Raw genomic sequence first — 22,019 nt, 5'->3', positions numbered from 1 at the left:
TGATAATTTTCCTTTAAAAGATATCCCCAAACTTCTTGAGAACTAGCACAAGTTCTGTGGCATTTTTATTCATGAAAAATCAATGTGACTTGATTGTTCTTGTGAACAGGACTTAGAAGGAGGACTGTTCATACATTGACTAACATTCTCAATTGATTTAAGTAAGATTTCTCTTACTAGATTGGATTTTGTGAGATTCCATTATGGGTTATTTGATTTGGATATTGTGTGTAATATTGAGTGTAAAAAAGTGAAAACAAACTTTTAAGGCTTAGGCAGCTTACTTTCTTAATTTTCACAAATTGGTATGATTTTTAAATGGAGACATACTGATAATTGTGTCACATAATAGGTTGAATTCCATGTTTGAGTGCTTCGCGAATCATTCTCTTTGATTTTTTTGAAGATGGGACTTTCGGTTTATTTTGGTGATCTTCAGCATACTCTTTTTATTTTTTTTATAGGCTGGTTTCATTATTTACCGAAAATTAGAAATTATGGATGATGCTGTGCAAATGTTTACTGTAAATAAAGGTATGTTAAGATCCATAAATAAAATGTGAATTCAGTTTTTTGTGAGGCTTATCTCCATAAAAGGCAATATTCACATATTTGCAAAGCATTTAGTACTGAAACTTCTTGAATGTGTGAGCAGTGCTGCCCAAGATTAGTGTTTCACCTTTGTTACTTGTGACAAAGCAGCCCTTCCTTTTTACTTTGTAGCATTGCTATGTATTAGGCTTCTAGAGTTGGGGCTTTGTGGCTTTCATAATGTCAGTGACACAACCAGCTTTCTCCCAGTCTGGAGATTATACATCCTTGCTATAACTGTTTAAAATGCTTTGTATACAATGCTTTAAAACACTAAGTGATACAGTAGTTAAAGATGCATTTATTCATTTATTACATATTATTGAGCAGTTTACAATGCTTTCAAGCATACTGGTTTACATTTCTAATTTTCTTCTGTCCTTTCTTCAAAAAGAATGGATATGTCATTCAACTTCAGTGCTGTTTTTAGAGGTCCAGGGAAAGCAGAAAGAGCCACATAGTGGAGTGGATAAGCTCCAGGCTTTTGTGTTGCATAGACCAGTGTGAATCCCAGCCACGTGACCTGGGAATGTACCTGTTTCACCAAGCGTGGAATGTAGATACTAGCATAATACGTTTTATAGAATAATTGTGAACACTAAATGGGACAAAGTATTCAAAGCATCTGTATTGATTTGTATAAGGTTATCACTATTCTTGTAGCTTCCTTTTGGAGATTTTAAATGATTGTGTTTGTTAAGATGTTAATTAAATTAGACCATTTTGCTAAATACTCTTAAAAATATGGCATGACTGCCTCATATAAAATGATATGATATTCTTTATAATTGTCATTGAGAAGAGAATCAGAGCCTCTGTGGAGTACAGCCCTCCTTTATATGTTAAGGTAGAATAGTCTTTATACTTACTTCCTCTCCCCGGAGAGCCACTTCTGATGAATGCCTGCTGATTCTTTGTAGTCAGAGATCCTGTGGTTGTAAGTTAGAGTCAGCTTCGATATCCCTGGGTTCTGCATCAGATTCAACCAACTGCAGATTGAGAACATTCCAGAAAAAAAAAAAAGACTTCACAGTTTAAAAAAATGAAAACTTGAATTTCTTGCATGAAGTATCACATTGAATACATATGAATGAAGTGAAGTATAGGCATTATATAAGGTATTATAAGAAATCTAGAGATGATTTAAAGTGTATAGGACAATGTACATAGATTATATGCAGATACTGCAACATTTTATATAAGAGACTTGATCATCTATGGATTTATATAAAGGACTTGATCATCTATGGATTTGGTATCCATGCAGGGGAGGGGGGGCGGGGGTGGTTCTGGAACCTATCCGTCAAGGATACAGAGGAATGACCATCTTAATTAACTGAGGCAAGTGATAGGTTATTTTAAGCTGATTTGGTAAACAGTATATAAGAACTTATTTAACTCATAATAAAACTAAAATTTAACAGAGGAGATTTATGTTTTTCTGGTTTTGTGGCTTGTGGAATTGCATGTAGGTTACATGTACAAGTTTGTTGCTTGTGCAGTTTTGGTGAAAATGCTTCCAAGGAATGTTTACAATTATTTTCACTGAAGTAACATATATTAATAACACAGTAGTGGAAGTCCTGGTATCTGTGTACTTGTCATTGCAATGCTACATTATTTGACCTTCACTTTTTCCCCCCACTTTCTTACATTATATATGTGAGTGTATTGTGACATCTTGACTGAGATCCCAGTGAATTATACTAGGTTGGTGCAAAAATAATTGTGGTTTTGGTAATTTTTAATGGCAAAAACCGCAATTACTTTTGTATCAACCTCATAACTAAGATTACCATTTTTTTCTTTCCTTCTTCCCTTCCTTCCTTTCTGTTTCTTAGCCAGAAGTATCAGCCTCATTGTTCTCTAATTTTCTTCATGTATATGTGGATGATATTATCAAATGACCACTTTTCTCTTTTGCTTTTTAGACTATTTTTTTCTTCTTGTTAAAGGATAACAATTAGATTAGAACATAAAAGGATATTTACACATTGTTTCCTCATTGACTTATTCCCAAGATGGTAGTTAATAAACACCAAATGATGTAGTAGTTAAAGACACATTTACACATTTGTTAAATATTGTTGAGCATTTTATGATATGGGAATACAGTAGTGAACAGACAGGCATGATCTGTTTCCTGAGGGGCTTATAGTTTTATTGGGGATATAGATGAGTGAAAAAAGCAATTTCAGTATAAGGAGATGAGTCATATGTCATGGGAAAACAAGGTGCTGTAGTTAGCACACAGGGAGACATCTGACACATGTTGGGGGAAATATTCTAGAATATTTTCTGGAGAAAGTATAGGTAAGAGCAAGACCTGAAATCTGAACAAGAGTTAGCTAAGGCCAGGTATGGTGACTCATGCCTGTAATCCCATCACTTTGGGAGGCTGAGGTATGTGGATCACCTGATGTCAGGGGTTTGAGAGCAACCTGGCCAAAATGGTGAAACACTGTCTCTACTGAAAATATAAAAAATTAGCCAGATGTGGTGGCAGGCACCTGTGATCCCAGCTACTTGGGAGCCTGAGGCAGCAGAATTACTTGAATCTGGGAGGTGGAGGTTGTAGTGAGCTGAGCTTGTGCCCTTGCACGCCAGCCCGGGCGACAAGAGTGAGACTTGGGCGACAAGAGTGAGACTCCATCTCAAAAAAACCAAAAAAAAGAGCTAGCAGAAGAATATGGGAAAGAATGGGCACAGGAAACTGCAGGTGCCACGTTTCAGAGGTAAGAGAAATCATGATATCTATAGATAATTGAAAGTAGTCCAGTATAGTGAACATTGAATAGGGCCGGATGGATGACGTCAAAGCTGAAAAAGAAAAGCAGATGGGCCTTGGTAAGGAGTTTATGTCTCCTCCCAAGAGCAATTGAAGTGACCGAGGGCTTTAAACATAACAGTGAAGTGAATTGCATTAAAAAAATGACAACCTGGGCTCTAGGATAAAAAAATGGATGGTTGGATCTTTTGGGAGGCTGCGACAATAATCTAAGTGAGAGGTAGTGGCAGTTTGAATCAGTTAATTGTATTGAGAATGGAGAGAAGTTGACAGATAAAAAATTCACTTTTTTTCTTTTTTTGAGATGGAGCCTTACTCTGTCACCCAGGCTGGAGAGTAGTGGTACGATCTCAGGTTACTGCAGCCTCTGCTTCTTGGGTTCAATTGATTCCCCTGCCTCAGCCTCCCGAGTAGCTGGGATTACAGGTGTCTGCCACCATGCACGGCCAATTTTTGTATTTTTAGTGGAGACTGGGTTTCGCCATGTTGGCCAGGCTGGTCTCAAACTCCTGGTCTCAAGTGATCCACCTGCCTCGGCCTCCCAAAGTGCTGGGATTACAGGCATGAGCTACCACACCTGACCTCAAAATGCATTTAATAGAGCAGCCATGAGCCACCATGCCCAGCCTCAAGATACATTTACTAAAGCAATGGAATTTGAGGTAATGATGAAAGACATATGTCAAGGATTAGTCCTGTGTTGTTAGCACGAGCAACAGGGATGAAAGGCATTAAGGAAGAGCAAGATTTTGGGATGTGTCGTCACACAGTTGATTTTAGGTGTTTTAAGGGAGGGAGACCTGTAAGACAGATAAGTGGAGGTGGTGCGAGCGTTAGTTCTGTTGGCTGTAGTGCAGAGGACAGTTTGAGTTACAGAGTTGGGACTGAGAATCCCGAGGAACTCTTAGTGCTGAACATTTGCATGGAGGAGGGGACACCAAAGGAGTTGCCATAGACATCGAGGAAATTAGGAGGTGTGGTGTGCAGAAAGCTAAGTGAAGAACATGTTTTAAGTAGGTGGATGCTATCAACTGTTTTACATTTTGCTGAGAGTGAGAAACTGAGGACTTAGAATTCATCATTAGATTTGGCATTGTGCCAGCCATTTGTAATCTTTTAAACAGTAGCTTTGCTGTACTGGGTAGCAAAGGAGTGTTTTGAGGAGTGGTCCCTTGGGGCATGTGCTGTTTAAACAGAGAAGAGTCCACAGGCTTTGGTAACACGAAGGTCCCATAACCATAGCAAGAGTATGAGGTGGGTGGAAATCATATTAACATGAATAGAGGAGTAAGAGCTAAGGAATGTGGAAACAGACAGGGTCTCACTATGTTGTTCAGGCTGGCTCAAACTCGTGGCCTCAAGTGATCCTCCTGCCTCAGCCCCCATATACCTGGGGTTTCAGGCCACTGCATCTGGCTTGAAAACATTTTCTTAGAAGCTTGTTTTAGAAATAACTAAGGCATGTATAAACAACTATTTTTCTAGAAGCTTAGTTTGGAAAGCGAATATTTATTGATTCATGTGACACTTATTTGTTAGGTGCTTATATGTCAGGCAGTGTTACAGTTGCTGGGGAAAATTCATGAACCAAACATACCATGCCCCTTCATTTTCTTTGGGTGAAGTGAAAAAGCCATGTGGTTATCTGAAGGAAAAGCATAGCAGGCTTAGAGGGAAGAAAGCGCAAAGGCTTGTAGGGTGATTGGCTGTCAGTCAGTACTGAGGGTTTGTTTGAAATCTGTGTCATCATCGATGTGCTTTATTTTCAAGTATATTCAATTGCTTGGGTGTAGGCATCAGGTAGGTAAAAAAGGTAGGTTTTATTAAGAGTAGCGGTTTTGCCAGGTAAGTGTCTTGGGGGGAGAAGGGGAGGCAGAAAGCAAAGGAGTTGAGAATGTAGATACAAAGGAATGATTACTGTAATGTGGGTAAGAGAGGAATGTAAGGTTCAGTGGGGAATGGGAGTAGGGAGAGCAATAGATAAGGGAAAGGTGATAAGATCAATTCATTTGGTTCTGAAAGTGTCAAAATATTGTTGGGGAATGCATGCTGGAAGGAAAGATAGGCATGCTAGTGTTGCTAGGGTGGAAGGCTTACAGTTGAAGTCTGGAAGTGGTGATTTTATTGGTCAGTGGTCATTTATAAGGTCAGTGGTATGACTGTGGAACTGAATGGCTAAGATCTGTTGAAGACAAGTTTGTTGGAAATGGAGGAGTTAAGGAACTGGCCTGTGGATGTTGAAGTCACTGGCAGTGATCACAGGAGTAATAGTGGAGGGAAAGACAATAAACCAGGCACTACATTCTTCAAGGATGAAAGAATGTAATTTGGAGATGTCAAGATAACTGTAGTAATCAGGAATAGCAGGTTATAGAGCTCTGTCTCATGGGCTTCAGAGGAGATGGACTTTTGAAGGATAAGAGAAATGATGATGAATAAATTCTAAGCAGGGGAAGTGTTTGGGAAGGCAGGGCAGGCTTTGTGCTGTTGATGGCAATGATGTGCCAGATGGGATGAAGTTGAGAGTTTGGAAGATGATCACTGGTTAGAAAGGCTTACATTTTATTTTGGTGGGGGGCGGTAGCGTGTGCCTGTAATCCCAGCACTTTGGGAGGCTAAGGTAGGTGGATCACTTGAGGCCAGAAGTTTGAAACCTGCCTGGCCCACATTGTGAAACACTGTCTCTACTAAAAATACAAAAAAAAAAAAAAAAAAAAAATTAGCTGGGCATGGTGGCACATGCCTGTAGTCCCAGCTACTCCAAAGGCTAAGGGATGAGAATCACTTGAAGCTGGGAGGCAGAGGTTGCAGTGAGCTGAGATTGTGCAATTGCACTCCAGCCTGGGCGACAGAGTGAGACCCTCCCTCCTCTGCCCCAAAAAAAAGGGAAAAAAGAAAGACATATTTTATTTTGGTGATAACTGGGAATGAAGGCAATGAGGGATGACTGTTAGAGAAGGCTATACTATTAATAACAGTATTATTAAGTAGGAGCACACACAGTGTTATACTGACTTCTGATTTTGCAATAGTGCAGACAGGTTCAGATTCTCATTTCCATCTTCACTTTCTACCTAGGTCAATAACAGCTGGGTTATGATACATATGACTGCAGATCATTTGGAATTTAAACAATAAAAATTTGAAAGAGAAGGAAAGCGACTGAGGCAATTTGGGAATTGAATAAGAAGGTCTTTTTGTTGGAATTCATTTAAGGAAAGAAAATGAAAATTTGAGCCCTAATATTATTTAATGAAGCGGCTAAATGAATATCTCTGCTTTGTGGTTTGAAAATTAATATTGATTTTATTCCCCCAGAGGAAGAAATCCAACTTAGTGACATGAAGAAACAGTTGACTTCAATCTCTGAGGAAGTGATGGATCTGGCTAAGCATCTTCCTGACACTTTCAGCAAATTGGAAAACCCACGGAGGTTAAATAATACGTGTTTTTTTTTTTAAATCAATTCTGTTTATTTTTTTTTAACCACATTTTCCTATATATGAAGAATTACTGTTCATTAAGGTAGACTCATAGAAATTTGCTTGAATACACACATACAGACTGGTGTATAAACTTGAGAAATATCTTTCCAGTTGTTAAATAGTGAATCCAAAGGTTTAAGCCTTTTCTGTCTGCTTTGTAGGATGTTTTATGAAACAAAGGAATAGAAATTATATTCATATTATACATTTTGAAATTATATTTTTATTTTTTTTAAAAGTAAAATAAATTAATTACACATTGAGGAAAATTAAGATTCAAAGTTGTCATTTTGTTTCTGTTAATGAGTATCTTTCATTTAATAACATTTATAGTTTGGTCACGAAATCTATAGTAACCAAAAGCAACTTCATACTTGGTAGCTTTTTTTTTTGTTATTATCTGATTATTACTTAAGAATTCTACTTAAATAATACCTTATTAGAACAAAAGACATTCCCATTTTAGAGATTCTTTTATAGCTAAAGCACTAGATAACTTAAAATATTTGGATCAAATGTTTTGCAGATTAATAGACCTTGGATACAGGTGCTGTGTCTTTTTGGAACCAGACCTTGTCCTGGCCTTAATTGCTGAATGACTTGCTTATTAAATCTCTAAAAGCAGGAATGCTCTGGAACAATGAACAATTAGAATGTGGTAATGTAATTTTGGGCCAAAAAATACTTTGTAGAAATGCGAAGCTCTTACTTGGAGTAGAAAACATTCTGACCCTGAAAAAGTGCACTTAATGTATGCTTTTCTGGATAAGATTTGTGATAGATTTTGATTGAGATTTGAGACTATGATATAGAAATTTAGCTTTTTTTCAAAGTAATTTTTCACCCTAGAATTTGTTTTGGTAGTTTTTAATGCAACTTGGAGAATTTCTGAAAGATGTAACTTTCAAATGGGGAAGGATACTGGTAAAGCCATTTCCTACCCATTTATACATTTTTCTCTCCATGAAATTAGAGCAGTCACCTTTTCTATGACTTTTACATGCATTTCAGATTTTTGTACTAGCAATTGAAATATCTACTGGATGTAAATTACATATGCTTAATGCTTTGCTTCATAATATCTGTTGAAGTCAAGTAAAATATGGAGACAGATCTTTAAATTGAAAATGGTTTGTTTGGGAAGCAAGAATTAAATTTGGGGCATACACACAGACAGACTAGGTGGTCTTTGATATCTCTAAAGAACAAAGAGAAGTTTGGAGGTTATGTAAAAAGGAAAATGTTACATATTGTTTTTCTAGAAAGTTCTTTGGCACTAGTAAATTTTGGGGAGTTGGAAGCTGTGATTGGTTAGTGACTGGTGGGTAAAACGAGTCTTAGGGTTGCAGCAGGTTGATTGAGTATCTATTAGATAAAACTGGTTTCACATTACAATAAGCAGTTTCAGCAGCGAGGCTTGCAGAAAATTACATTCTTAGAGTAATGTTATATGCCTTGAGTGCTTTTTTTCCCCTTGGCCCTTGACTCTGATTTAGTTGGGTATTTCAAGAATTGCCAATTTATATAATCAGTTTTTACATATTGAAGCTAAATAAGTTTTCTTAAAACTTGGGAATGGGAAATACCGGGTCTTGTGAAGTTTTAGTGTGAAAACAATAATTAGTCTCTTATTTCATGTTCTTTGTAACAAATCTACAGTAATATCTAACATTATCTAGATGACACCTCAGAACCAGGAGGGAATTAAAAAAAGCCTGTGAGCAGTCAGAATAATGCCATAAGCATGTATTCCAGCTTACTTTCTGCATTTCCAGTGGAGTGCATGAGGCCACATTTTGTTTGTAGATCCAGTTTGACAAGCTTGGGTATTGAGTTAAAGTGAAAATGGTTTAAATAAGGAATGATATGCACATGACAGTAGGTGGAAGTGACAGCTGACAATCTGTGAAAGAGTGGACAAAACTGTAAAAATCAGAACTAAAAACTCTTAAAATAGAGCAGTTTGAAGTTTATTATAGAAGGGAGCAGCTTTATGCTTCAGTGGAGTCTGAAGGTATTAGCAGTGTATAGTTAGTCATTGATTTAAATTCAGTCTATATCTCTTGTATTGGTGTCATGTACTTGACATTCTGCTGGGTGCTGAGGCTGTCTGCAGGCTACTAATATGCATAATAACAATCCTGAGAAAGAAGGAAAAGTACACTGTGCCTTACTGAAGAAGGCAGGACAGCCTTTGGCATTTGTTAGAGTAAATATTAGTTATCTTACATAAAACATGTTATATTCCCTTGTGTCAGGGCCTGATAAATGAGCGCTTACACTCTTGATAGTCAGTCTGTGCCACTGTTGCTGTGTTTGTATGTTACACCATTCCCTGTACATGTAACAATTAAACTATATCACATATCTGTTCCTACTAAACTATTTGCATGTAATTTTAACATTTGAGTAGCTGTATATAAAGCTAAAAGTTCTTTATAAGAATTATAGAATTTTAGAATGTTTAAATTAGGTAGCAGTGTGTTTTTAGTTTTTGAATTTAATTTTGCTCTTGATTTTGTTGGTGTTAATGTAGACTTTGCTTAAGCTTGAGCCCAACTTTGGAGTGGTGTTTTCAGTGTGGAAGTAACTGGAAATAACTCATGAAACCACTTAGTACTTTTGATAGTTTATTCCCATGAAGGATCAAACTTTTACTTGAGCCGTTAATATAAAATTTTAAAAGGCATGCCAGATTTTATTAAGCATTGATTTTAAATACATAAATATTAGATGATCTAAACAAAATCACTAATTAAAGAGTAAAACATGTCCGTGCTCATCATACTCCCTTCACTTCTACTAATTTCTGCTTTTATGAAATACTTTTAGCTCTGCAACAAATAGACAAGATGTTGTTCCTTATTTTACACTCTAGCAGTGTTTTCCATTCCAACTAACTAGGTTGGGTTATAATATAGTCATTTAAACTTACTTAGTTAACATGTTATACATTAGCAACTGCAATTAATGAGTTAAGAAATTTAGTTAGTATTTATTTATATATGTTGTATCCGTATTTTCTTACTTGTTATATTTGCCTACTGATGGGAAATTGATTTTTTTCTGTTCCAAAAATGTTGAGTTCTGAGATTTTTGGAGATGCAAAACAGCATCATTTTCAAATTATAGCACAAATACTCTTGTGTTGCAGTTGGGACTAGTAATTGATCAGTGAAGTGAAAAAATTAGCCAAAACAGGATCATCAAAATTTTCTATTTTTTTTTTTTTTTTGAGACGACTCTTGTTCTTGTTGCCCAGGCTGGAGTGCAGCGGCGCTGTCTCAGCTCACTGCAACCTCTGCCTCAGGGATTCAAGCGATTCTCCTGCCTTAGCCTCCTAAGTAGCTGAGATTATAGGTGTGTGTCACCACATCTGGCTAATTTTTGTATTTTTAGTAGAGACAGAGGTTTGCCATGTTGGCCAGGCTGGTCTTGAACTCCTGACATCAAGTGATTCGCCTGCCTTGCTCCCCAGAGTGCTGGGATTACCGGCGTGAGCCATTGCACTCGGCCAAAATTTTCTTTTAACTTAAAGTGTTAATGATTGGGGAGGGATAACATTAGGAGAAATACCTAATGTAGATGACAGGGGGATGGTTGCAGCAAACCACCATGATACGTGTATACCTATGTAACAAACCTGCACAATCTGCACACGTACCCCAGAACTTATAATAATGATAAAGGTATTAAGTAAAAGTATAATAATAATAATAATAATGTTAAAAATGTTTGTTTGTTCCCAGTCTTTTGGTATATGTCAGAGCTTTTTCATTATATACAGGCCAGGTGTTTGGAGTTCTGCATAGTGTTTCTTGTTTAAGCCACACTCATACTGTACCATTGACAATTTCCAATTCTTTAAGACAGAGTGAAAAATTAAGACACTTGAAGCAGTCTGAATGCAGAGTCCTAGGCATTATGATTTTTCTTCAGACTTTTAGGGTTCTTTAATCACAGTTTATTAAACAACTTTTTTTTTAAACAAAAAAATAAATTTACAAAATCTTTACATGTATTCAACTTGGAATTTAATGAAATAGGTTTTTCTTTTTTTCTTTTTTTTTTTTTTGGGTCATGTATCATAACTTACTTTACACTTAATTAATCAACAATAAACATGTAGTTGGCCTAAACAAATTTAGGACCAAGCACTACTGACTTTTAGTAAACATACAAGTCAACTGTAGGTGCAGAATTTCCTTGATGCTGAAGAGTAGCCTATAAGCTGTAATTATATATGGGCATTAGGGAATGAAGAACAGCTTTAATAGTATGGATCTTTTAAGTGAAGGTCAGCTTAGAAAGCTTTTACTTATTAAAAAGCTTCACAATTTGTCCTTATAGTTAATGCAATTAAAATTGAATTAACCTCTCTTAATTTTTTTTTAGGGTTTCTGTCTTACTAAAGGATATTTCAGAAAATCTGTATTCACTGAGGAAGGTGATATTTACATCTACTAACATGGAGACTGAACCGAGGCCCAGCAGGAATTTAAACTCATTATCCTTTGAAGATTCAACTGCTGGGGCAGTACAACAGAAACAAATTAGAGAACATAAAAATTTTGTTAATATTGAAGATGAAACATGGGACCCAACACTTGATCATTTAGCTGAACATGATGGAGAAGATGTACTTGGAAATAAAGTGAAACGAAAAGAAGATGGATTTGAAGATGGAGTAGAAGACAATAAATTGAAAGAGAATATGGAAAGAGCTTGTTTGATGTCTTTAGGTGTTACAGAACATGAACTCCAAATTTTGGAACAGCAGGCTCAGGAAGAATATCTTAGTAATACTGCTTATAAATCTACTGAGGTACTAAATAAAGAGGAAGCACATTTTTAGTTTTTAGTAGGGTCTGGCTTTTTTTCTGTAAACGGGCAGATAGTAATACTTTAGGGTTTGTGGGATGTAGAATCTCTGTTGCAGTTACTCAGTTCTGCTATTGTAGTGTAAAGGCAGCCACAAACAAATGTAAACAAATGTGCCTGTCTGTGTTTCAATAAAACTTTATCTACAGAGACAGGCAGTGGGCCGCATTTGGCTTGTGAGCTGTAGTTTGCGCTTCCTGACTTAGTATGATATGCAGCATTGTGTAGTGGAAAGACTTTATAGTGTCAACAGACATTTGTAGTAATTTGCTATTTTATAATTCGTATGCTTTTTTCATAATAGGTATCTCTGCTTTTTTGTGGATTCTTTTCATATTTACTAGTGTTGACTCTTCTGACTTGATTTTTGGGGGTCGTTTTTATTTCTTTATACAGAATTGTTTTCTTTTTTCTTTCTTGTTTTTGAGACAGGGTCTTGCTCTGTCCCCCAGGCTGGAGTGCCGTGGCACAATCTTGGCTTCCTGCAGCTTTCAACTCCTGAGCCTTCCCACCTCAGCCTCCCTAGTAGCTGGGACCACAGGCCTCTGCCACCATACCCAGCTAATTTTTGTATTTTTGTAGAGATGGGGTTTTGCCCAGACTGGTCTCCAACTCCTGAACTCAAGTGGGATCCACCTACCTTGGCCTCCCAACGTGTTGGGATTATAGGTGTGATCCACTGTGCCTGGTCCAGAATTTCTTTGCTTGCTCATGTGAGAGGGTTTCTAATAAACTCCTGATGGTTTTCCTTGACAATAGTTTTACTGTCATCTCATAGTCACATTTTTTCCTTAATTTCTTCATTAAATTAATTTCTTAATTTCTCATTTGTTTTTCATTACTTTACAAAATTACTTAAGATGCTTGTATTTTCTGAAATTTTGTATTTTATTTCATAAGTTTTTTAAAAAATTAGATTGACTATTTTATTAGAGTTATTTCCCCATCGTCTTTCTAATGGCAACAAAAATTTTAGTATTTGAGCAGTTCCCTATATTTTGGTAACTATTAATAATCACTTCTATCAGTATATAATTGCATTTTATCTTAAAAGGGGTTTCAAAATATTCTTATACCAACCATTCATAAAGCATGTTCCCCTTTTGGGAAATACCAGTTTTTGCTAACATCTGCATTTACCTTTGATTTTCTGGGAATTTCTGATTAGGTATACACTTTTAATGATATGTTTCATATAAAGTTATAGAATTACCAGGATTTCAAGGTTTTTATTTTATTTTATTTTTTAGATGGAATCTAGCTCTGTCGCCCAAGCTGGAGTGCAGTGGCACAATCTTGGCACACTGCAACCTCCACCTCCCTGGTTCAAGCTATTCTTTTGCCTTAGCCTCCCTAGTAGCTGAGATTACAGGTGCTGCCACCATGCTCGGCTGATTTTTATACTTTTAGTTGAGACGAGGTTTCCCCATGTTGTCCAGGCTGGTCTCGAACTCCTGACCTCAAGTGATCTGCCCACCTCGGCCTCCCAAGGTGCTGGGATTACAAGTGTGAGCCACCACACTCAGGATTTCATGATTTGACTGGCATCTTTTATACCAATTTTTGCCATTTTTTTATTGAGTATTAATTATTAGTATTGTTTTCTTTATTTATTAAATAAGAAGTAAAAGAACTTCTAAAAAATAAAGGAAATTTTTTTTCCTCTTAAAAACTTATTTTCAATTTTTTTTTGTTGCTTAAATTTTGCAGGTTAATTAAGGCTGTACTTCCTTTTCCTACCTCCTGTTTAAATACTTGGCATTTTTTGAGGGTTTTCTTTCTATGGATTTTTGTGGGGGCTCCCATCTTGTTGGACACTTGGTTCCTGGAGATGTCAAATTATTGAAAACTTTCCTCATATCCAAACATTGGCAATAGCTGAATAAATAACGTCTCTGACACTATTTTTCAAATGTGTATAGAATGCTATTTGTAAAATCCTGATTTATTTAAAGCTATTACAATCATAGTAGTTTTTTGTAATCTTTTTTAAAACAATGGATGTCAAAGAACAACTATTGTTCTTTGTACGGCATTTTTCAACATTGTGAAGAGTTCTTATACTCAAAAAGTTTGGGAGACAAGAGTCTAACATTGTTTAATCTGAGTTGAACTTGTCATTTTGTGTTCTTGTTTAGAGCAGGGATTTTATTTCAACTCTTTATCTAACTTTGTATTCCTAACTGTATTTCTTCCTCTTTTGTTATTTGTTTCCTTGTTCATTGTTCCTTCTTTCCCTTTTTAATCTATTATATAAACATGTAAATATATATATTATCCATTAGGGAAGAAGAAGTTGTATAAAGATATCTAGTATGTAGGAGTTTTATTCTGCAGAAAAGAGGATATGAAGTCAATTATATTGGAAATTAATGCTTAATATTTCTTTTTAAAGTGTTTATCTCCCAATGATAATGAAAAGGATACATCCTATGTAATTGAGAGCGATGAAGATTTAGAAATGGAGATGCTTAAGGTATGTTTACAATTACAGAAACACTGCTTCAAGTTCCTTCCAAAGGACAGTTAATTAGGTAAAATATTAGCTAATTCTAACCCAGGTTCCACCACAGTGAAATTGCTACTAATTATGTAACATTAGATTTCACGTTTTCCAATTCAAGCTTCCTTTATCTTATGTAGTCTGTGAATAATGAGTTAGAGGTAATATGATAATTTTAAATGTGCTTTCTTTGTTCCTTCTTTTTTTTTTTTTTTTGAGACAGGGTCTCACTCTGTCACCCAAGCTGGAGTGCAGTGGTGCTGTCTCTACTCACTGCAACCTCTACCTCCCAGTTCAAGTGATTCTCCTGTCTCAGCCTCCTGAGTAGCTGGGATTACAGGTGTCTGCCACCATGCCTGGCTTATTTTTATATTTTTAGTAGATACGGGGTTTCATCATTTTCACCATGCTGGTCTTGAACTCCTGACCTCAAGTGATCTGCCTGCCTTGGCCTCCCAAAGTGCTGGGATGCAGGTATGAGCCACCATGCCTGGCTTAGCATCTCATGATTTGACTGACATCTTTTACACCCGTTTTTACCATTTTTTATTGAGTACTAAGTATTGTTTTCTTCATTCGTTAAATAAGAAGTAAAAGAACTTGTAAAAAAAATAAAAGAACTTTTTTCCTTGTAAAAACTTATTTTCAGTTTTTTTTATTGCTTAAATTTTGCAGGTTAATTAAGGCTGTACTTCCTTTTCCTACTTCCTCTTTAAATATTTGGCATTTTTTTGAGGGTTTTCTTTCTATGAATTTTTGTGAGGGTTCCCATCTTGTTGGACACTTGGTTCCTGGATATGCTAAATTATTGAAAAGTTTCCTCATATCCAAACATTGGCAATAGACTGAATAAATAACATCTCTGGCGCTATTTTTCAAATGTGTGTAGAATGCTATTTGTAAAATAAGATTTATTTAAAGCTATTACAATCATAGTAGTTTTTTGTAACCTTTTTAAAATCATGGATGTCAAAGAACAGCTATTGTTCTTTGTATGGCATTTTTCAACATTGCAAAGAGTTCTTATACTCAAAAAGTTTGGGAGACAGAGTTTGACATTGTTTAACCTGAGTTGAACTTGTCATTTTATATTCTTGTTTAGAGCAGGGATTTTATTTCATCTCTTTATCTAACTTTGTATTCCTAACTGTATTTCTTTATTTCTGTTATTCTTTGTTTCCTTGTTCATTGTTCTCTCTCTCCCTTTTTTAATCTATCATATAAACATATAAATATGTATTATATATTTATCCATTAGGGAAGAGGAGGTTGTCTAAGATATCTAGTATATAGGAGTTTTATTCTGCAGAAAAGAGGATATAAGATCAATTATATTGGAAATTAATGCTTAAAACTTTTTTTAAAAGCATTTATCTCCCAATGATAATGAAAAGGATACATCCTATGTAATTGAGAGTGATGAAGATTTAGAAGTGGAGATGCTTAAGGTATGTTTACAATTATAGAAACATTACTTCAAGTTCTTTCCAAAGGGCATTTAATTAGGTAAAATATTAACTAATTCTAACCCAGGTTCCACCACAATGAGATCACTACTAATTATGTAACAATAGATTTCATGTTTTGCAATTCATTTTCTTTTATGTAGTCTATGAATAATGGGTTAGAGGTAATATACTAATTTTAAATGTGCTTTCCTTGTTCCTTTTTTTTTTTTTTTTTTTAGACAGGATCTCACTTTGTCACCCAGGCTGGAGTGCAGTGGCACCATCTTGGCTCACTGCAGTCTTTACCTCCTGGGCTTAAGTGATCCTCCTGCTTAAGCCTTCTGAGTAGCTGGGATTACAGGCGTGCGCCAATACGTCCAGCTTAGTTTTGTATTTTTTGTAGAGATGGGGTTTCACTGTGTTGCCCAGGATGGTCTTGAACTCCTGGGCTCAAGTGATCGACTGGACTTAGCCTCCCAACGTGCTGGGACTGCAGGTGTGAGGTGCTGCATCCAGCCGTGTGTTCCTTCTTATGTTACTTTCTTGTAATTTTTTCCTGGAATGTGGATGGTGATTCAGCTGTCCAGTATTGAAATTGATTTTCCTTTCTTCCAATCCATGTGTATCTGTTTTTATTTAGAAGTTTACTTATTTATTTTATTATACTTTAAGTTCTGAGGTACATGTGCAGAATGTGCAGATTTGTTGCATAGGTATACACATGCCATGGTGATTTGCTGCATCCATCACCCTGTCATCTACATTAGGTGTTTCTCCTAATGCTATCCCTCCCCAACCCCCCACTCCCCAACAGGCCCTGGTTTGTGATGTTCCCCTCTCTGTGTCCATGCGTTCTTACTGTTCAACACCCACTTATGAGTGAGAATGTGCAGTGTTCTGTTTTCTGTTTTTGTGTCAGTTTGCTGAGAATGATGGTTTCCAGCTTCATCCATGTCCCTGCAAAGGACATAAACTCAATCCTTTTTAATGGCTGCATAGTATTCCATGGTGTATATGTCCCACATTTTCTTTATCTAGTCTATCATTGATGGGCAAGTCTTTGCTATTGTGAACAGTACCGCAGTAAACATACGTGTGCATGTGTCTTTATAATAGAATGATTTACAATTCTTTGGATATATACTCAGTAATGGGATTGCTAGGTCAAATGGTATTTCCATACTAGATCCTTGAGGAATTGCCACATTGTCTTCCACAATGGTTGAATTAATTTACACTCCCACCAATAGTGTAAAAGCGTTCTTATTTCTCCATATCCTCTCCAGTATCTGTTGTCTCCTGATTTATTAATGATTACCATTCTAACTGGCGTGAGATGGTATCTCAGTGTGGTTTTGATTTTCATTTCTTTAATTAGACCAGTGATGAGCTTTTTTTCATATGTTGTTGGCTGCATAAATGTCTTCTTTTGAGGTGTCTGCTCATATCCTTCACCCACTTTTCGAGGGGGTTATTGTTTTTTTTCATGTAAATTTGTTAAAGTTCACCATAGAATCTGGATATTAGCCTTTTGTCAGATGGGTAGACTGTAAAATTTTTCTCCCATTCTGTAGGTTGCCTGTTCACTCTGATGACAGTTTCTTTTGCTGTGCAGAAACGTTTAAGTTTAATTAGATCCTATTTGTCGATTTTGGCTTTTGTTGCCATTGCTTTTGGTGTTTTAGCCATGAAGTCTTTGCCCATGCCTATGTCCTGAATGGTATTGCCTAGGTTTTCTTCTAGGGATTTTATGGTGTTAGGTCTTAGGTTTAAATCTTTAATCCACCTGGAGTTAATTTTTGTATAATGTGTAAGGAAGGGATCCAGTTTCAGCTTTCTGCATATGACTAGCCAGTTTTCCCAACACCATTTATTAAATAGGGAATCCTTTCCCCATCGTTTGTTTTTGTCAGGTTTGTCAAAGATCAGATGGTTGCAGATGTGTGGTGTTATTTCTGAGGCCTCTGTTCTGTTCCATTGGTCTACATCTCTGTTTTGGTACCAGTACCGTGCTGTTTTGATTACTGTAACCTTGTAGTATAGTTTGAAGTGAGGTAACGTGATGCCACCAACTTTGTTCTTTTTGCTTAGGATTGTCTTGGCTATGTGGGCTCTCTTTTGGTTCCATATGAAATTTAAGGTGTTTTTTTCCAATTATGTGAAGAAAGACAATGGTAGCTTGATGGGGATAGCCTTGAATCTATAAATTACTTTGGGCAGTATGGCCATTTTCATGATATTGATGCTTCCTAACCATGAGCATGGAATATTCTCCCATCTGTTTGTGTCCTCTCTTATTCCCTTAGCAGTGGTTTATAGTTCTTGAAGAGGTCATTCACATACCTTGTTAGTTGTATTCTTAGGTATTTTATTCTCTTTGTAGCAATTGTAAATGGGAGTTCACTCATGGTTTGGCTGTCTGTCTATTACTGATATATATGTAGGAATGCTTATGATTTTTGCACATTGATTTTGTATCCTGAGACTTTGTTGAAGTTGCTTGTCAGCTTAAGGAGATTTTGGGCTGAGATAGTAGGGTCTGCTAAATATACAATCATGTCATCTGCAAATAGAGACAATTTGGTTTCCTCTTTTTCTAATTGAATACCCTTTGTTTCTTTTTCTTGCTGGATTGCCCTGGCCAGAACTTCCAATACTATGTTGAATAGGAGTGGTGAGAGAGGGCATCCTTGTTTTGTGCTGGTTTTCAAAGGGAATGCTTTCAGTTTTTGCCCATTCAGTATGATAACTGGCTGTGGGTTTTTCATAAATAGCTGTTATTATTTTGAGATATATTCCATTGATACTCAAGTTTATTGAGAGTTTTTAGCATAAAGCATTGTTGAATTTGTTGAAGGCCTTCTCTGCCTTCAACAGATAATCATGTGGTTTTTGTCTTTGGTTCTGTTTATGTGATGGATTATGTTTATGGATTTGCATATGTTTAACCAGTCTTGCATCCCAGGGATGAAGCTGACTTGATTGTGATGGATAAGCTTTTTGTTGTGCTGTTGGATTCAGTTTGCCAGTATTTTATTGAGGATTTTCGCATCAATGTTCATCATGGATATTGCCCTGAAATTTCCTTTTTTAGTTGTGTCTCTGCCAGGTTTGGCATCAGGCTGATGTTGGTTTCATAAAATGAGTTAGGGAGGACTCTCTCTTTTTGTATTGTTTGGAATGGTTTCAGAAGGAATAGTATCAGCTCCTCTTTGTACCTCTGGTAGAATTCGGCTGTGAACCTATCTGGTCCTGGACATTTTTGGTTGGTAGGCTATTAATTACTGCCTAAATTTCAGACCTTGTTATTGATCTATTCAGGGATTTAGCTTCTTACTGATTTAGTCTTGGGAGGGTGTAAGTGTACAAGAATTTATCCATTTCTTCTAGATTTACTGGTTTATTTGCATAGAAGTGTTTGTAGCATTCTCTGATGGTAGTTTGTATTTCTTTGGGATTGGTGGTGATATCCCCTTTCTCATTTTTTTTCGCATCTATTTGATTCTTCTCTCTTTTCTTCTTTATTAGTCTGGCTAGTGGTCTACTTTGTTGATCTTTTCAGAAAACCAGATCCTGGATTTGTTGATTTTGTTTTTTGAAGGGTTTTTTTGTGTCTCTGTCTCCTTCAGTTCTACTCTGATCTTGTCTTCTGCTAGCTTTTGAATTTGATCTTACTCCTCTAGTTCTTTTAATTGTGACGGTAAGGTGTCGATTTTAGATCTTTCCTCATTTCTCTTGTGGGCATTTAGTGCTATAAATTTCCCTCTAGACACTGATTAAAATGTGTCCCAGAGATTTTGGTACGTTGTGTCTTTGTTCTCATTGGTTTTGAAGATCATCTTTATTTCTACCTTTGTTTCATTATTTATCCAGTAGTCATTCAGGAGTAGGTTGTTCAGTTTCCATGTAGTTGTGCAGTTTTGAGTGAGTTTCTTAATCCTGAGTTCTGATTTGATTACACTGTGGTTTGAGAGACTGTTTGTTATGATTTATGTTCTTTTGCATTTGCTGAGGAGTGTTTTACTTCCAATTATGTGGTCAATTTTAGAGTGGTGTGACGTGATGCTGAGAAGAATGTATATGCTGTAGATTTGGGGCAGAGAGTTCTGTAGATATCCATTAGGTTTGCTTGGTCCAGATCTGAGTTCAAGTCATGGATATCCTTGTTAATTTTCTGTCTCGTTGATCTGGCTAATATTAACAGTGGGGTGTTAAAATCTCCCACTATTATTGAATGGAAGTCTAAGTCTCTTTGTAGGTCATTAAGAACCTTTGTATGCCCTTGCTTTATGTATCTGAGTGTTCCCATATTGGATGCCTATATATTTAGGATAGTTAGCTCTTGTTGCATTGATCCCTTTACCATTATGTAATGCCCTTCTTTGTCTCTTTTGATCTTTGTTGGTTTAAAGTCTGTTTTAGCAGAGACTAGGATTGCAACTTCCCTTTTTTTTTTTTTTTGCTCTCTATTTGCTTGGTAAATCTTCCTCCATCCCTTTAATTTGAGCCCATGTGTGTCTTTGTATGTGTGATGGGTCTCCTGAATACAGCACACTGATGGGTCTTGACTCTGTATCCAGTTTGCCGGTCTGTGTCTTTTGATTGGGGCATTTAACCTATTTACATTTAAGGCTAGTATTATTATGTGAGAATTTGATCCTGCCATTTTGATGCTAGCTGTTTGTTTTCCCTGTTAATTGATGCACTTTCTTCAGTGTCAGTGGTCTTTGCAATTTGGTATGTTTTTACAGTGGCTGCCACTGGTCGTTCCTTTCCATGTTTAGTACTTCCTTCAGGAGCTCTTGTAAGGAAGTCCTGGTGGCACGAAAATCTCTTAGGAGTTGCTTGTCTGTAAAGGATTTTATTTCTCCTTCACTTATGAAGCTTAATTTGGCTGGTTATGAAATTCTGGGTTGAAAATTCTTTTCTTTAAGGATGTTGAATATCGGCCCCCACTCTCTTCTGGCTTGTGGTGTTTCTGCCAAGAGATTTGCTGTAAGTCTGATGGGCTTCCCTTTGTGGGTAAACCGACCTTTCTCTCTGGCTGCCCTTAGCATTTTTCCTTCATTTCATCCCTGGTGAGTCTGATGATTATGTGTCGTGATTGGTCTTCTCAAGGAATATCTTTGTAGTGTTGTCTGTATTTCCTGAATTTGGATGTTGGCCTGCCTTGTCAGTTTGGGGAAGTTCTCCTGGCTAATACCCTGAAGTGTGTTTTTCAGCTTAGTTTAATTTTCCCCATCACTTTCAGGTACACCGATGAAACATAGATTTGGTCTTTTCATGTAGTCTCATATTTCTTGGAGGCTTTGTTTATTTCTTTTCACTCTTTTTTCTCTAATCTTGCCTTCTTGCTTTATTTCATTGAGTTGATCTTCAATCTCTGTATCCTTTTTCCTGCTTGATTGATTTGGCTATTTAAACTTGTGTATGCTTCATGAAGTTCTCTTGCTGTGTTTTTCTGCTCCATCAAGTCGTTTATGTTTTGCTGGTTATTCTATTTAGCATTTCGTTTAACCTTTTTTCAAGGTTAGCTTCCTTGCATTGGGTTAGAACATTCTCCTTTAGCTTGGAGAAGTTTGTTATTGAGGGACTGTGTTAGAGGAACTTCCAGGGTCAGCCAGGGGCTTTGTTCTAACTATGGGTATTTTCCCACCTTTAGCTGGCTAAGGGCTCTGTTCCCAGTGCAGGAATTTTCCACCTCTGCCTCCTAAAGGCAGAGGCTCAGTTGACTCAGGGTTTTAAAACAGTAACCTATCCAGTAAAGGATTCAAAGATCAACTGATCCAGAGAAAGTTTGAAAAAAAAAAACCATCTCATGGGACGATAACAAGAAAGGGGAGGGAATAACTCAGGGGTATAAGCTGTAGCCACTGAAGCCTGCAGCGGCACCAGCTCTGGGTCTCCTTCAACGGTGTGGAAGCTGTCCTTTTGCTCTGCCTAATAAACCACACTACTGCACACTCTTTGGTTTCATGAGTTCTATGTGAGCTGTAACACTCACTGCAACACTGAAGCCCCCTTCCCTATTCGTCGGGGTTTGAGAGGCCAAGAACCTGAGTTCCAAAAAATCCGGTTGCATCTAATCTGGTAACGTCTGTTGGCGAGCCAGCCAGGAGCTACTTTGAACTTTAGCATGGTAAGTGACTCTATTCCTTTGCCTTGCTGATCTGTCCTTCTTCTAAATTTGTTCAGAAAGCAGATTACTAGGCACCTGTTGGCCAGTTGAAAGCAACAAGTGCAGCCGCTGAACTAAAGACATGGGTGTCAGACTTTCTGGGAAAGGGCTCTCTAACAACCCCTGGCTCTTCGGAGCTTGGAGC

At 36.8% G+C, this 22,019-nt stretch overlaps 1 protein-coding gene across 10 annotated transcripts in view; it reads left to right on the top strand.

Annotated features, from left to right (window-relative positions):
* WRN (WRN RecQ like helicase) overlaps positions 1-22,019 on the top strand; it is a 145,720-nt gene that overhangs the window by 36,843 nt on the left and 86,858 nt on the right. For 8 of the 10 annotated variants that reach the window (XM_032288275.1, XM_032288279.1, XM_032288278.1 and 5 more), the window contains 5 exons: positions 465-534; positions 6,698-6,812; positions 11,260-11,689; positions 14,141-14,221; positions 15,616-15,696. In XM_032288275.1, coding sequence (XP_032144166.1) covers positions 465-534; positions 6,698-6,812; positions 11,260-11,689; positions 14,141-14,221; positions 15,616-15,696 — 777 coding nt within the window. The remainder of the gene's footprint in view (positions 1-464; positions 535-6,697; positions 6,813-11,259; positions 11,690-14,140; positions 14,222-15,615; positions 15,697-22,019) is intronic. The other 2 variants (XM_032288280.1, XM_032288283.1) reach the window with 2 other exon arrangements.

This window comes from Sapajus apella, unplaced genomic scaffold (genome assembly GCF_009761245.1).
Source record: "Sapajus apella isolate SASKATOON/1434 unplaced genomic scaffold, GSC_monkey_1.0 scaffold21, whole genome shotgun sequence".
NCBI lineage: Eukaryota > Metazoa > Chordata > Mammalia > Primates > Cebidae > Sapajus > Sapajus apella.
The sequence above is the reverse complement of the archived record's forward strand: the minus strand, read 5'-3'. Positions and strand labels throughout refer to the sequence as shown.